The 14,904-nt window shown below is 38.0% G+C and overlaps 1 protein-coding gene across 1 annotated transcript in view; it reads right to left on the bottom strand.

Moving 5' to 3' along the window:
• Positions 1 to 14,904, bottom strand: part of TMEFF2 (transmembrane protein with EGF like and two follistatin like domains 2) — a gene marked incomplete at both ends in the record, with an annotated part of 221,059 nt that overhangs the window by 94,586 nt on the left and 111,569 nt on the right. Inside the window, one exon of the mRNA XM_080797869.1 lies at positions 1,913 to 2,009. Within this exon, the coding sequence (XP_080653995.1) occupies positions 1,913 to 2,009 (97 nt within the window). The remainder of the gene's footprint in view (positions 1 to 1,912; positions 2,010 to 14,904) is intronic.

Raw genomic sequence — 14,904 nt, 5'->3', positions numbered from 1 at the left:
CAGCGTTTTATGTCTGGGAGAGGACCTGATGATGGCTTCATCCCAAATCAACAGCACATCAAGGCTCCCCGGCTTCAGTGGACTAGTGCTGGACTCAGATCCCTCCCCAAGTGCTTCCTGTCGTACTTTATAGTCTCTCCCGTCCCATGTCTGTTTAATTTCATTTATCGCTTTATTCTTGTGTCCTTCAGCTGTTCCCATCTGCCCTTCATGGTCATAACTAACTGTAATATGTTAACATACAAAGGTATTTATGTAAATGAAAATCAATACACTTGCCGTTTGCAGCACCATTCCTTCTTGCTTACATCGGACATTTTAAGTACATTTTATTTAAATGCTAACAACTTTTCATTCTTGCCTGGGAAGTATAATGATCTTCTTGGCTCCCTGCCCCCTGCATCCCTCTAATCTTCACAGCTATAGCCACTTACCCCCATCTGGAAGTTCAGCTTTATTCCGCATTTTGGAACTAATCTTGTCTCCAGGCTGGGGGCGTACAAGATGTCCTAGCCAAAAGCTAACTGATTCAGCATCCAGTCAGCCTTGCTGCTGGTTTCATTCTGACCTTGTGATTTATTCCTGCGATCAAGACGCTTGTCCCAGGCCCTTGTAACCCAGCTTCGCTTTCTACTCCAGCTTCCGCCAGTGGGTATCTATCTAGTCTTGCCTGTATCTGCCGCTGTCTTCCTGATTGATAATGAGTTCCTTGATCGTTGCAGTTCTGCTTTGCCCTTCTCCTTGATCCCGTTGTAGTTGAGTTTCTTTCTCTGAAGGCTGGGACTTACGACCTACTGTCGAATCTTTCTGATGCCACCAGCCTTTTCCATATCTCCTCATTCCACCTGCCCTCATACCATAGATCGGAACCTTTGCTAGAATACCAGCAGTGACACTGCCTGCCTGGACATTTTCCCACTGCCTGATGCAGGCATCTACCCTGCCACCGGCTCTAACCTTGTAGGTCTTGAGTCACTGTATCTAAGCTGCCCGCGGTCTGGCTGTCTTATTATTCCAGACATGGCAGGAGAAATATGATCTTGATTGCGTCTTCGGTTGAATTGTTACTTTCATCTCCTATCTTCACTCCAGCCCTTCACTTAAATACCTCAAAACTCGGTTTCCTCTTTGCAAAGTGAAATAATGGTGGAATCTACCCCTAGGGTAATTTTGAAGGTAACCAAGAAGAAAAAGTACACAGTTGGACCCTTTGGGTATGATCGGGGCAGGACCAATACACTCTTTCCACTATCATGCCATGAACAACTCACTCTGAACTTTGGGTTGTTCCCTTTGGGTTTGATCAGCGCAGGACCAATACACGTGGATGCCCTAGAGGACTAACATGTTGGGACTCACGGAAAATAGTGAATTTCATTCATCATTATTTGTTCAGCATATCTTTTCAGAAGAAGCTGAGTATTGCTTAGATGAAGAGAGAAGCTGATCCAGAGAGAAGCCCAGAAGCCATTCTTTGCTTTCCTGCCTCCCCAATTCAGCTCTGGGTGTGCATACACACATACCCTTAAATAAAGTCTCTGTAGTTACCCAGATCTGCCATATTAGAGAACAGATTAACAACTACCCGTTGTTTATCGACTGTGGTTCTTGAGGGATGTTCTGATAAATATGATCTCTCTTTCCATCTCTTCACATTCATAGTATTGGGAGGTCTAAGCGGTATCTTAAATGTATCTTTTCAAGTAAAGCTCTTAGCAGTCGCCTGGCTAGTCCGGCTCTTAATTCAGCTTCAGAAATTCCTTGCTGTTATTATGGGCCTCGTTCCCCCACCCCCCCTTTCGGGACCGGATAAGAAAAAGATGCTGAAAAGGTCTGTTAGGAAATGGTTGATGGAGTAAAAAGAAAGGAATAATTGTTATAATTTGTTTAAAGAATAGAAAGAACACGTTACCAGACGTCCTCGGCGTCTTCATCACATTCTGCACCAAACTGGCAAATATCACAGGTTGACGTCTCCTTCTGACTGGTTTCTCCCGAGCCTTCATGAACTAGAGAACAAGAGAAAGTAAACAGAATTCGGGTAAGTGTGCTTAATACCAACACTCTGAGACTGTTCTATAACAAAGCTGCCACTTTTCCAATAGACCTGTTTGTTTTGTGGGGCTTCAAAGAATGTCTTAGTTACCTCCTTTCTTGCCTAAATTTAAGGAAAACAGTAGCAATAATATGCCACCCGTCGGTTTCTGGTAAACACTTCAGCTTTTAACCAGCAAAGGGAAACAACAAACAAGAGGGTTTACTGGATTCATCAAAAACGCTTGGCTAGTAAGTAGACCATATGAAAGAGTTATTAATTAAAAGGGATTTAGATTGTTACTTGCCTAGAGGAAATATCTAGTGTTTATTTTATAAGGAATACTTAGCTTCTTCTCTTTCCTAAATTACAGATTTTTTTTTCATTCAAAGGCTTTTATGCATAATTAAAAATATTTAGATAGGCAGCCTTGACATTAGATATGTCTTCTTTTTTTCTCAAGATGTTTCACACTTAGAATGAAAATACACGGATTTTAAGTTTTTAGCAAACTGCTTCCAGTTGGTTTATAAGGTAATTTCTTGAATTTTGTGTAAACATTGTACAGAGCCCATTATACTGATTTCCTCTAGGAGGGTTATGAACATATATTTCATTTTAAAAATATATATTCTCACTGATGATTATATTTTGATATTGATCTTTTTTCTCCTATAAATTACAAATATAGGAATGTGCAATATATAACTTAATTATAAAACTAACTTTTCAAAATCAGGACACAATAGTGTAAGTTGGAGTCAAATATTTTGTTGACTCCAAGGAATGAAAATCTGAGCATTACTATTTACCCAATTAAAAAATCTGTAGTTGAAAGGAGAAATAGTTTTGGTTATAGATGAAAAATTGCAACAACCTAACTACTATAATAGATAATTATATTCTGTGGACACATAGTATACTTCAAAATGGATGTTTAAATCAAAAGAATCTTTAAAAAAACAGATTTTGCCAAAGGTTAGGTATTTTCAATAGAAAAGGAATATAAGCTATTAAGTATGGCATCAGCTCCAATCTTTACAGGTCCTAACAAGGTAACATCTTTAACAAAGACACATATATTAACATGCACCCTGAAACGAACAAATCCAATCCAACTTATCTCATTTTAATATATTGTCCTCATTTTTTCTTTGTCTATTAGCAAGACAGTTTTTAATATTTACAAAAGCAGAGGTCTTTATTCCCTGATTTTCTTTAATTCACGTCTGTGCCGGGTAAGCGATTTAATTTACAAAAACAAAAACAAACAAACAAACAAACAGGAAGGCATCTAAGGAAGTTCTCTGTTTTAGTTTTTCCAGGGTAGAAATATTTATTTTTTATAAAGCAACGTTTTTCCCCCCTGTACTTGATGGTTTGCACTTATATGTCAAAAAAGTTATGAATTAAACAGATCAACTTCCACTGCAAAAGTACGGATTGTATAGTTTTAAACTTGGGAACCTTCAGACAAGGCGTTCCTCCCCAGAAAGAAGGAACTTCCGACTTTGATAGAATGGACTGCACTTATCATCCACTCTATTACTTTGATACAGGCAGGCCCATTAGAGTGGACCGTGGGGATAAGAAGGGAGCTGCGGCCTCTCCTCAGGAGGGACTCAACAGCTGCGGTCTCTTTATTACTTTCTTATTATTAATGCAACGCAGAAGCTGCTAATGGGAGAGCCTTTTAGTGTTAGCAAGATTAGCAGCTTCCAGACTTGAACTTCCCACCACTCAGGAAACATACTAACGCAACTGGGAGGTCCTTAATGAGCAGTTAGAGTCGCTTAGGGGCGACCCCATTTTCTTTTGCAGTAGAGATCCTTGGTTAGGGACCTACTGGAAGTAACCCTAGGGAATGGGTTGTGCGAACTCAGCGCAACTGATAATATTTCTCCTGGAAGGCATATCACGTTTCAACGAACGGACGGTTGTCGGTAGAATCAAGATGTCTGCAAACTCTCCCACGTGGATGAAGTGGCAAATTCAGAAGGAGTAGTAGCAATGCCTCCATCAATAAACGTTCCGGGAATAAGATGATTTTTTATGACATCATCCACAATGAAAACTAAAGTAAAATCTTTCCACGTTACCTGAGGCACGGGCTTGCACCTTTGCAATAAATCAGTACATAGTTTTCATTTAACTGAGTTGACCAGTGATTCTTAATGGGGCTCAGGAGCTCTGGTAAATTTGGTTTGTTCATTTACTTATAGTTTTTAGCATAACTGCCCTGGGATATCCTTGGAGATACTGAATTGTAACCTTGATGTTTGGATATGTATATTCCAAAAGAGGGACCATCCCTGTGTCAGAATCTCAGCCCTAAATGATACCCAGAAGGGTCTGTCCCAAACATTCTCTCCATGCATTGTTTGGCACAGGTTACTGTGCACGGGGAGCACCTGGAGGTCTGATTAAAATGCAGATTCTTTTTTAAAAAAAGATTTATTTATTTATTTATTTGACAGACAGAGATCACAAGCAGGCAGAGAGGCAGGCAGAGAGAGAGAGGAGGAAGCAGGTTCCCGCTGAGAAGAGAGCCAGATGTGGGGCTCGATCCCAGGATCCTGGGATCATGACCTGAGCCAAAGGCAGAGGCTTTAACCCACTGAGCCACCCAGGTGCCTCTAAATACAGATTCTGATTCAGCAGGTGTGAGGTGCGGCCTGAGGTTATGCTTTTCTCATAAGCCCCCACCCACTTTCACTGCAGGTTCACAGACCACATTCTGGGTAGCGAGGATAGCACCGTTTTTTTCAAACCACAATTCACAATTTATTAGTGGGTAATGAAATGGAGTTAGTGGGTCACTTACTAGAGTTTTTGTAAACATGAAACAATATATACTAGAAGAGAAAACACGGAGTGCATCTCATTTAGCAAGTATAGGTTTTATTTTATAACACTGTTTTAGTTACCCATATGTACAGCTACACAGAGCTGCAATATAAATTTCATTTCTTACTAAAGGTCACAGTCATAAAAGCTTGAAAACGACTGATTTAGCACACGGTAGATGCTCAGTAAATGAGTATTGAGTTGGACTGTTTCTTCTTCCTGTTCTTTCTATGTTATCAGAAATGAGAAGGGTCGGTTCTTAATCATTTGTGTTCATCCACTGATTATACAGGAATAAAATTCATGTATCCTAACGTATTATTTCAACTATGCATTTACATTTTAATCCTTTTATTTTGGGAAGTAAAATAATTATTTCCCGTTATTCTATAGAAACTTAGATTTTAGCAAGTGACTGAGGGAAATTTGAGGGGTAAAAGGGGCAGAGCTCCTGAAAGCGTGTTTTATCAAATGCGCTGCCCTTAGTTAGAATTGATTTAATCCTTTGAAACTCTGGATTGGGGGATTATTAAGAGGTAATCAAATTACTTCTCTCTCAACTTCCCTTGCCCCAGTGGTTTTATCTGGAGGTTTCCCAAGTTCCTTTATCAGCACCTGGTCCTGGCCCTCTCTATGGGTCTTCACACCAGATGTGCCAGGGGACCCCATTCGCTTCCTGACCCACTAGAGTGCCTCCTGGGCCTCTTATAATATCCTAACCCATGTTACGATGTTTGTGAAAACACAGTGAAATACAGTGTTCAGTTATTCAATGCCATTTGTTTTGTTAGAAATTGTAGTAGGATTTGTATTCATTGAAATGTTCAGGTCTTAAGTGTATCTTTCAGTCTATTCTGAAGGATGCCTATCAAGACAGGGAACGATTCTACCGTCCCAGGAGAGTCCTCTGTGTCCTACCGCTGCTCTGTCTCTGTACGGACGGACCCGTGATCTGATTTTGCCCCAGACTTGTTGGACCTTCTTCAGAATATCACGTCAACGGACTCCCACAATGCTTCATGATGGTGCCCACCTTTTTCACTCAGCATCAGAGCTTTTGAGATTAATTCAGGGGATTATGTGGATCAGGAGTTTCTCTGTACTCCTTGGCCTTGAAAGGAATGAATATATCAGCTTATTTATCCATTTTCTTGGTGAAAGAGGGTTGCTTTTAGTTACTAGCTGGAAAAAATACCTGTGTATTGACTAATAAAGCTGCCGTAAGTATTCCTGTGAAAGACTTTTTGTGCATATTAGTTTTTATATCTTTTGGACAAATATTTAGCAGTGGTATAACTGGGTTTCAAGGTAAAAATTATTCTTGTTTCTCTTTTTATTCTCAAGTTTCAGGAATTTTCAATATATTTTGGGTATCAATTTCTGTCAGATGTGAAAACTGTCCGATGATGTGAAGTAGAGGTCGAGCTTCTATCTCTGTTTTTCCCCTACGGACGTAAGGTTTCTTTCATGACCTATGACTGTAGTGAAGAATGTTGATTGATTTTCTTACAGTAAGCCAATCTCCCATTCTTGTGATAAGTCCAACTTAATCACAGTATGTAATCCTTTTATGTAATGCTGGATTTCATTTGACAATATTTTGTTCAATTTTTAAAAATCTATGTTCGTAAGATATACCGGCTCTAATTTTCTTTCCTTATATCGTCCTTGTTTGGTCTTACTATCAGGCTTAAAATTGTCTCATGATACGAGCCGGAAGTGTTTCCACTTCCTTTGTTTTATGAACGAGTATCAGTATGGTAGTATTATTATTTGATTTCTTTATACAAGGCTATTTAAATTTTCTATTTTATCGATTTCTGCTCTTACATTTATAATTTCCTTTGTGCCATATACTTGGGGTTTAATTTATTATTTTTCTAGTTTCTTAAAATGGAAGATTGATTTTATACTTTTCCTATTTCCTAAAACAGTCATTTAAATCTATAAATTTCCTTCTGAAGACTGTTTTAGCTGTATCCTATGAATATGGATATATTGTTTTCATGTATTTATGTTCAAAATATATATTGTAATATATTTTGAGTTTTTTCTCTGACCCATGGATTATTTTTTTTAAGATTTTATTTATTTATTTGACAGATAAAGATCACAAGCAGGCAGAGAGGCAGGCAGAGAGAGAGAGGAGGAAGCAGGCTCCCCGCTGAGCAGAGAGCCCGATGTGGGGCTCGACCCTGGGACCCTGGGATCATGACCTGAGCCGAAGGCAGAGGCTTTAACCCACTGAGCCACCCAGATGCCCCCCATGGATTATTTTGTAAGTAGGTTTTTAACTTCCAACTATTTGAGAGTTTTTCAAGTTATATTATTTTTATTCATGTTTAATAATTCTATCCTGGATAAAGAACATAATCTGTTTAATTTAAACCCTTTGAAATTTATTGTAACTTGTTTTATAGCTAGAACCTGGTCTATATTTTTGAATATTCCATATACATCTTAGAAGTTGTAACCTCTTTTGAGGAGTAAGTTTCTATAAATGTTAATGAGCTTAAGTTGATGGTTAGTATTGTTCAAATCATCCATAATTGCAATGAGCTTTTGTTTAATCATTCTATCTTTTCCTGAGAAAGGAGTTTTAAAAATCTCTGTCAATGATTGTAAAATTGTTTCTGGTTCTCCTTTGCTTTGTTCTTTGGTTCTGTCCTGTATTTAGAAGCTTTGATATTAGGTATATAAACATTAGTCTTATGTCTTCTTAAAGAAGTGACCTTTTTATCATTATGAAATGCCCCTTTTAATCTCTGGTAACACTGTTCATCTTGAAGTCAACTTTGTTCTGATATTTACGTAGCCATACCAGCTTTTGTTTGCTTATCGTTTCTATACCCAAGACGTTTGTTAACATGTTTAAAGGGCGTTTCTTGAAAACAACAGAGATGGATCTTGATTTTTTCTATTCAGTCTGAAGATGTCTGCATTTAATCAGGGTGCTTAGTCCATTCATTCTAATGCACTTATTGATGTGTTTGGTTCTAAGTCTATCATCCCGGCGCTTGATTCATGTTTGGCCAATCCTTTTGGGTTTCTCTGTTCTCTTTTCTTTTTGTTTCATTTAGGAGAGTCAAATATTCTATTTTATTCATTTTATCTTATCTCTTAATTTTGGGGGGTTATTTTGGTGTTTCTTTAAGAATTAAAATGTGCGTCTTTATTTTATTGCTTCATGAACAATTCAAGAACCTTATGACAATATAGTTTTAATTTGCATTTTTATTGTCATGTATCCTATGATGTAAAATTTGCATTCCTTTTTAAAATTAGTTTTACTTTTACTGAGCTGCCTTACTCATTTTTGTTAATTTCCAAGGCAAAGACCAGATATTTCAGTGCTAATGAAGACTCATGCCTGTCATTGTTAAGTGATTGACGTCTGATGTATGTTTGCTCTATTGGTATATGAGACTTATAGTAGATTGTTTTATTTCTTTCCCATTGTTTTTCTACCCTTTCCGATAAAAGGACCATATGTTCTTTTCCGTAGCCGTATTTCCATTGAATTCCATGATACCACAGTTGGTCTTGCGACTTGCTTTTGCCATTGAAATGTGAATGGAAATGAGAAGTTATATAAAAGCCATCATGTGGATTTCTACTTTCTTGCTCTTTCCCTTTGCATTAAAAAAAGACACATTCCAGAATAGGAGTGGTTCCTTCAACCGATCCCAGAATGAAGTGATATTTAGAGCAGAGCCACACTTGAGAGAAAGCCATGAGAGCAAGAATTATGCCATTGATGCTATAAGCCTCTGAGATTTTCAAGTCATTTGCAACTATAGCTTTACCTAGTGAAAGATGAATAATAAGATGCCAATTAATCCTATTAATAAATTCTAAGGAAATGTATTTTGACGTAATTTTCCACACCTCAGATTTCGGTTGCATTACCCATCTACACAACGCTAGATCTACTTTTAATTTTCTCCAAATCTGCCTTCAAATTTTTTGCTATTTATTTTCTATACCAACATATATTCTGCAATTGTTAAGGCATTTTCCTTTTTTGTATTTTCATTTTTTCACAACATAACAGGATGTATCCAGTCTATACATGTTTCCCATTTTCTTCAGCACTAGCTCTCTAGTACATCTCTTTGACAGATACATAAAGTATCCCACTTAAATTAAGCATGGTATAAACATTAAACACAGTATAAACATGTATGAATAGAAACCTCCTTGTGCATCATCTGAAATAAAACGAGCATCCCTAAAACATCAGATTGTATCAACAAAAAGAATGAGACTTCTAAGCTTAAATATGACCCATATATATTGGTTCTAAACTTATTTAAATTACTCTAAAACTGAAAAAAAAATTACACATTTTTATACAGACCTTAATCCGATTTTTTTCAGAATCTAGAATACATTTTTCCCCAATTTTATAGTTAATATCAATCTAGTATTCGGTTTTCTTTCCCGAAGTAGGTAAGATGACAAAATAATTCTTGGCAGACTTAATTTTTTCCACTTTGTTAAAATAGAAAAAAGACTTACCACCAGTGATAACATTCAATGCATCTGTTGTAACTAAAATTACCTTGATTACCAAATTATAAACAGCAGTATTTTTAAATATAAATAGCATTTTTTCATTTTGAATAAATTCCATAATTTATTATTTCATTATCACAGAAAAGCTGAATTTTGGGTTTATGAAATTGAAGGACACATTCCACTTAAACAGTAGAAATAAATTTTTAAATGAAAACTCTCCATTCTATTCTCTAATTGGTACAACTTCTTGATTTTGCCTTTCGTATGCCAGTTTTACCTCTCAGGTGCCTTTCCCACATGTAAGCTGAATTTAAATGATGGGAGTTACTGACAGTTCCTAGAGGCTCAGGCAATTCTAAGCAGTGATTTTTGAGCCGAAGTCATGTTCCCTTTTACATTTTCCAACATTTCCCTAGAAACCCCAATAGGGCTTTAAAGGAAAATGAGAATAAGAAATATTTCCCTTTTATTCATATTATAATGTGAGGATATTGTTATATGAATAATAATTACACCATTACATCATATTATTGAAGTGTTAAAGCAAGAGAAGTAGCATTTTGGTCTCTGTTTATAAAACTAACACAGATTAATTATGTGTATATATCAGTGCCACAATGCAGTAAGATATGTTCAGATTTTTAGGGAGGAAATTCATTATCTTTGCTTCATTTTAATTAAAAGAGGTATAATTCCACTGATAATTTTTAATTTTTAAATGATTTAAATGCCAAAAACTAAAGGAAGGCTGAAATTATACTTACATACAATAATTTAAAATTCTAAAAACCACCCTTAAAATCTAAGAGCCAAGTTCATGACTGAGCAAATGTGATTTTATATTAAACACTCAAAAGAGGAGATCATTAAAGAAAATTTAATTTTTCACGATTAAACTAGTTTGGTAGAGCCTGACAAAGCTTTTTCAGAAATCGCACGTAATTTATCTTCTACACAACTAAAAATAATTTTAGAGTTTAGTACAAAGCTACTATGTTGAGGCACAATTCTCTTGCCATCACTGAAGCCTGACTGATTTCATTCAGTCCTATCTGAGCTAGAACCAAAGATACTCAGCTGATGAGGAAAAAAGAAGCAACAGATAAACAAAATGAAGAAAGAAGAAATGAGAGAAGGAAGGAAGGACGGGACGAAGAAAAGAAGAAAAGAAAAAGGGAAACACGCCCGTTTAGTTTGATACCATGCATGTCAGAATTCACAGCAGCAATTTACTATGCCAGACTTCAGGAAACTCTATCATATCAATCCTGTGATAATTATAAACAAGAATACTTTTATTATTCTCTGTATGATTAATTTTAATCATTTTATGCAAATTCACGTAAATCATTTAAATTTTTTTTCTTATGAAGTGCCTAAGAGATGAGAAATTTACTTTTCTTTGGCAAATTGTGAACACTGGCTTGGGCTAAAGGAGCTACCGTAGAGCTTGGTGAGTACTGAATCCCCGTGAGAGGAGCGTGAGGAGGATGAGGGGGTTAGGAAGTGGAAACAGCTAATGTGGGGGACCGTTTTGTACAGAGCCGCTGATGAGGACCACACAGAAGGAGGCTTCGTTAGATAAGGACGTGTATTCAAGAAGCGGCCTCTTATGGAAGGCTGGCGTTAAGGCGTCACTGTACGGGGACAGGAATAGTGGAGTGGAGAGGAACAAGCGCACGCGGGAGAGGAAGAGGACAACTGGGGATGTGACATTCCCGAGAAGGGATGGGCTCGCGTGTAGGCGTAGAGGTTGGTCTCAGAGGTGAGGACGCGTCTTCCACTCCAGGAGGGGTGGCTGAGTGTGTGGGCGCCGACGTACGGGGGTGGCACTGGAAAGGGAGAGGTGAAACAGATCTCCTCTGGTTGTCTTTATCGCCTCGACTGTATCTTAAGAGGACGGCCGGCGGTGGACCGGATGCGGTGAGAAAGGACAAGACACAAAATACGTAGGAGGGTGAAGGCAAGAGAAGAACAAAGGCTAAGTCTTCCTTATCCTGGCTTGTTGCTTTCCAGTGTTGCGCGTGACTCTTCCCGTGAGCAGATCTGTGATGTGTAAAGACACGTCTTTAGTGACTTGTGTTTCTGTGGCTATTTTGATCACCATGTTTGGTGTCGATAACTTAAAGGCATTCTGCGACGTTGAACGTTTCCCTTGAGTCACATAAAAACTAACTTGGCAACAGAGTTAACTCGAACCTACTTAATGTTTGTTTTGGTAGAGGGCGTCACACTCTGGGAACATCTTACATGCCATGTTTATTTCCTAAATAGTTTCCCATTCTGTCCCCGTGGAGCTAGCTGGGACCTGCTTCATGCCTTGCCAGAACTTCTACCTACCTGACCTCTGCCCTTGCCAACTTGCCTCTCTTAAATGTATCCCCATGTATCTCTTTGAGATGAAAATCTGATCACACTATTTAAAATTGACAACGACATGAAATCAGCTAAAGGCAGTTGCGTGGTGTACAAAACTCAGGCCGAGGGCTGAGAGAGCTGGATTTGGGTCACCTAGATTCTTTGCCGCCCCCCAGACTGCTTATTTGTAAACTGAGAAGCCTGCCCCGCTCGGCCCCGAGGCCGTGGTGAAGATAAAATGGGAGGATGTGTGAAAGCGTTTCGCACCCTCTAAGTTGCTCCGCCACCTTAAGGTGTTAACGCTAAGAAGTGTTAAAGGTGAGTAAAGTCATCATCTTATTCCAGGCAAGAAGGTTCTTTGAAGGATGTCTAAGACCGAACGTCACAAACATGAATTTTTGTCCCTTGTAAGTGGCTTTATAAGAATCCCAAACAAAACAGCCAATTAGGGAAATGAGACTGTTGGGGGACTTACAGAGCAAGTCCTGCACCAAAATATCCTCATTGAGTTTCTTATATTAAGGACTAAAAGGATTGCAAAAGGTGCAGGTGAGAAGCGGATGGGAAGTCCCTGGCAGATGTGCTCAGAAATCGCCCAGAGCTCCAAGGTTTTTTGTTCTAGTCCACTGGATCTTAGAAGAAAGCATTAAAGTGATATTTTATTTCTTTTTTTATTGATGAAGAAAATAATTTAATAGTGCTTTATCTGTTTTCTTTCCCCCTACTTGCCCATGATGGGCTTTGGTTTTCACCAGAAGTCTGAAAAATATATTCCATCTGGTTCTGACTTCCAAGTCCAAATGAGACTTAAAAATGATATTTATAAAGATCAAGACTTATTTAAATATAGACCATATTGATATAAATGGGCCAACGGAATAGAAGAGCGGCGGTAATAGTAAAGCCAATTCTAAGAGGCCCCAGTATTCCATAAAGTTGGTAGTTAAAGCAATAAAGCAATAATTTTTCTGAATTGCCTGTACCATTTTCCAGACTAGTTTGCTATCTAAGGTCCAGTGTTTAATATTGGGGAATCACAAATACTAAAATAATAGGAAAATGTCAGGGCTGGAATTCAGTGTTTGTGATGAGTTGGTGATTACACTGGTTTTGAGCTCTACCTAGCAACGCGTCTTCATCCACCCCCACTGCTCTATACCGAGAGACTGAGAGTTTCATTTCTACAATTTCCTTTCTGCCTACAGGCTCTGATTGGTGGAGGCTGGTTACTCTTGGGATTTCCTCTTCCAGTTCACAGCTGTCTCCAGCTCTCGGTTCCCATCCATAGTGGACTGCCTACTCCAGAGCACTCTTGAAGACCTTCCTTGTGACGCCCCGTTTTGGAATCGGCCCCTGGAAGCAGCCAGGTAAGGCAGGCCCCACTATCCTTTGTTTCATTCCCTCCCGGAAAAAGTGCTTTCCCATATTTTACTTCAAGTTGACATAAACAAAAGAAAACAAGAAAAAAATATATTCTCAAAAGTGTAAGGATAGAAAGGTCAGAATTATCCAATTTGAGGTGTGAAATAAGACACGAACGACTTCCACAAAGTGGAAAAAAAAAACACACACAAAACAAAACAAAACCCACAAAATGGTCTAAGAAAGCTAAATGCTGGAATAGGTTAGAAATTGACTTCCAGCTAATCAATATGTCTACTTACAGAACCATTAGCTCAGTCTGAATCTGCCAAGTGGAAAGAATGAATAATTGTGGAAAGGACAACTAGGTTTTTAAAAAAATTGCATAAATTTTAGAAAAAAAAATTTATTGCCGTTAGATTGCCAAAGATATTCAGAGATAAATGGAAAATGATAAAATTTTTAAAATTAACAATGTTCTATTCAGGATTTCATAATGAGACCAATTTCTCAACTCTAGGTTTTTAAACTCAGACCACTTTCATTTTTAGTTTCATCAAGATTCATGGACCTTTTATTTTTGAACACCTTACACCTGCATTGTAAGATAATTGAATCTAAATTAGTTTCCTTGTTTTTGCAGATTTGGGGGAAAATCTTCTGTTCTAGGAAAATCTGCTGTTCGCCTGAACCATGAAGATTTAAGTTTAATAGGAACTATAGCTTATTATTTCTGTTTAATTTTGTTTTAATAATTATAGTATTGAAAAACATGTATGCTAAAATTATCAGACATAAAGGTATGATTTAACCTTGTGAATAAATAAAAACATATTAGAACAGACCCGAGAAGAAAACATGTTTTTAATTTATTTTTATTTTTTTATTTTTTAAAGATTTCATTTACTTATTTGACAGAGAGAGATACAGCGAGAGAGGAAACACAAGCAGCGGGCGTGGGAGAGAGAGAAGCAGGCCCCCCATTGAGCAGAGAGGCCGATGCGGTGCTGGATCCCAGGACCCTGGGATCATGACCTGAGCCAAAGGCAGACACTTAATGACTGAGCCACCCAGGTGCCCCTAAGAAAATATTTTAAAAGGACAACCCATTTGTATTATGATATTGGGGGTTACACTGACGGAATTCATAACAAAATTTTGTTTTTAAATCATATTTTTGTAGAGCTTTGTTGTTGTTCATTTAACTTAAGATTGTAGTTTCAGTTTAGAAGTCAATGAAATATTTCTAATGACTATGAAATATTAGCCAATAAGCAGACTTGAATGATACATATTATATTTAAGAATACAAATCTTGATTATGATACAACTCTGTTTGGTTTAAAGGTTTCCTATTACCTTTAGGGTGAAAACCCAGTCCTTACCACCGCATTAAAGTCTTTTATGAATTCCCGCCAACCTGCCATTCCTTCTTCATTTCTAGGCCCCTGGCAGGCTCCTTACGCTACAGCTGTCCTTGTCACTTGGCTGGAATTTACACATGCAGCTTCCTAACGGCTGGTTCTGATTCTAGCTTCAAGACTCAGCCGTAGAGCCACACTGTTCGGGAAAGATGCCCTCACTTTCCTCCCTTGCTCTTTACCCCCAGGCTGGGTAAGGCTCATGGTCTCTGTCCCTAACACATTCTTCCTACTTACCGCATCTTAGAAGACGTGTCACTTTCCCGATTCTCCCAACAGACCTGTGAGATCTTCAAGGCCACGTCTTATGCCTAGGTTGTTTTTATATCTACTCTTCACAGGGACTTGGGAGATGATAGG

Source organism: Martes martes, assembly GCF_963455335.1.
Source record: "Martes martes genome assembly, chromosome: 3".
In the NCBI taxonomy this organism is placed as follows: Eukaryota; Metazoa; Chordata; class Mammalia; order Carnivora; family Mustelidae; genus Martes; species Martes martes.
This window is presented reverse-complemented; position numbering and strand designations above follow the sequence as displayed.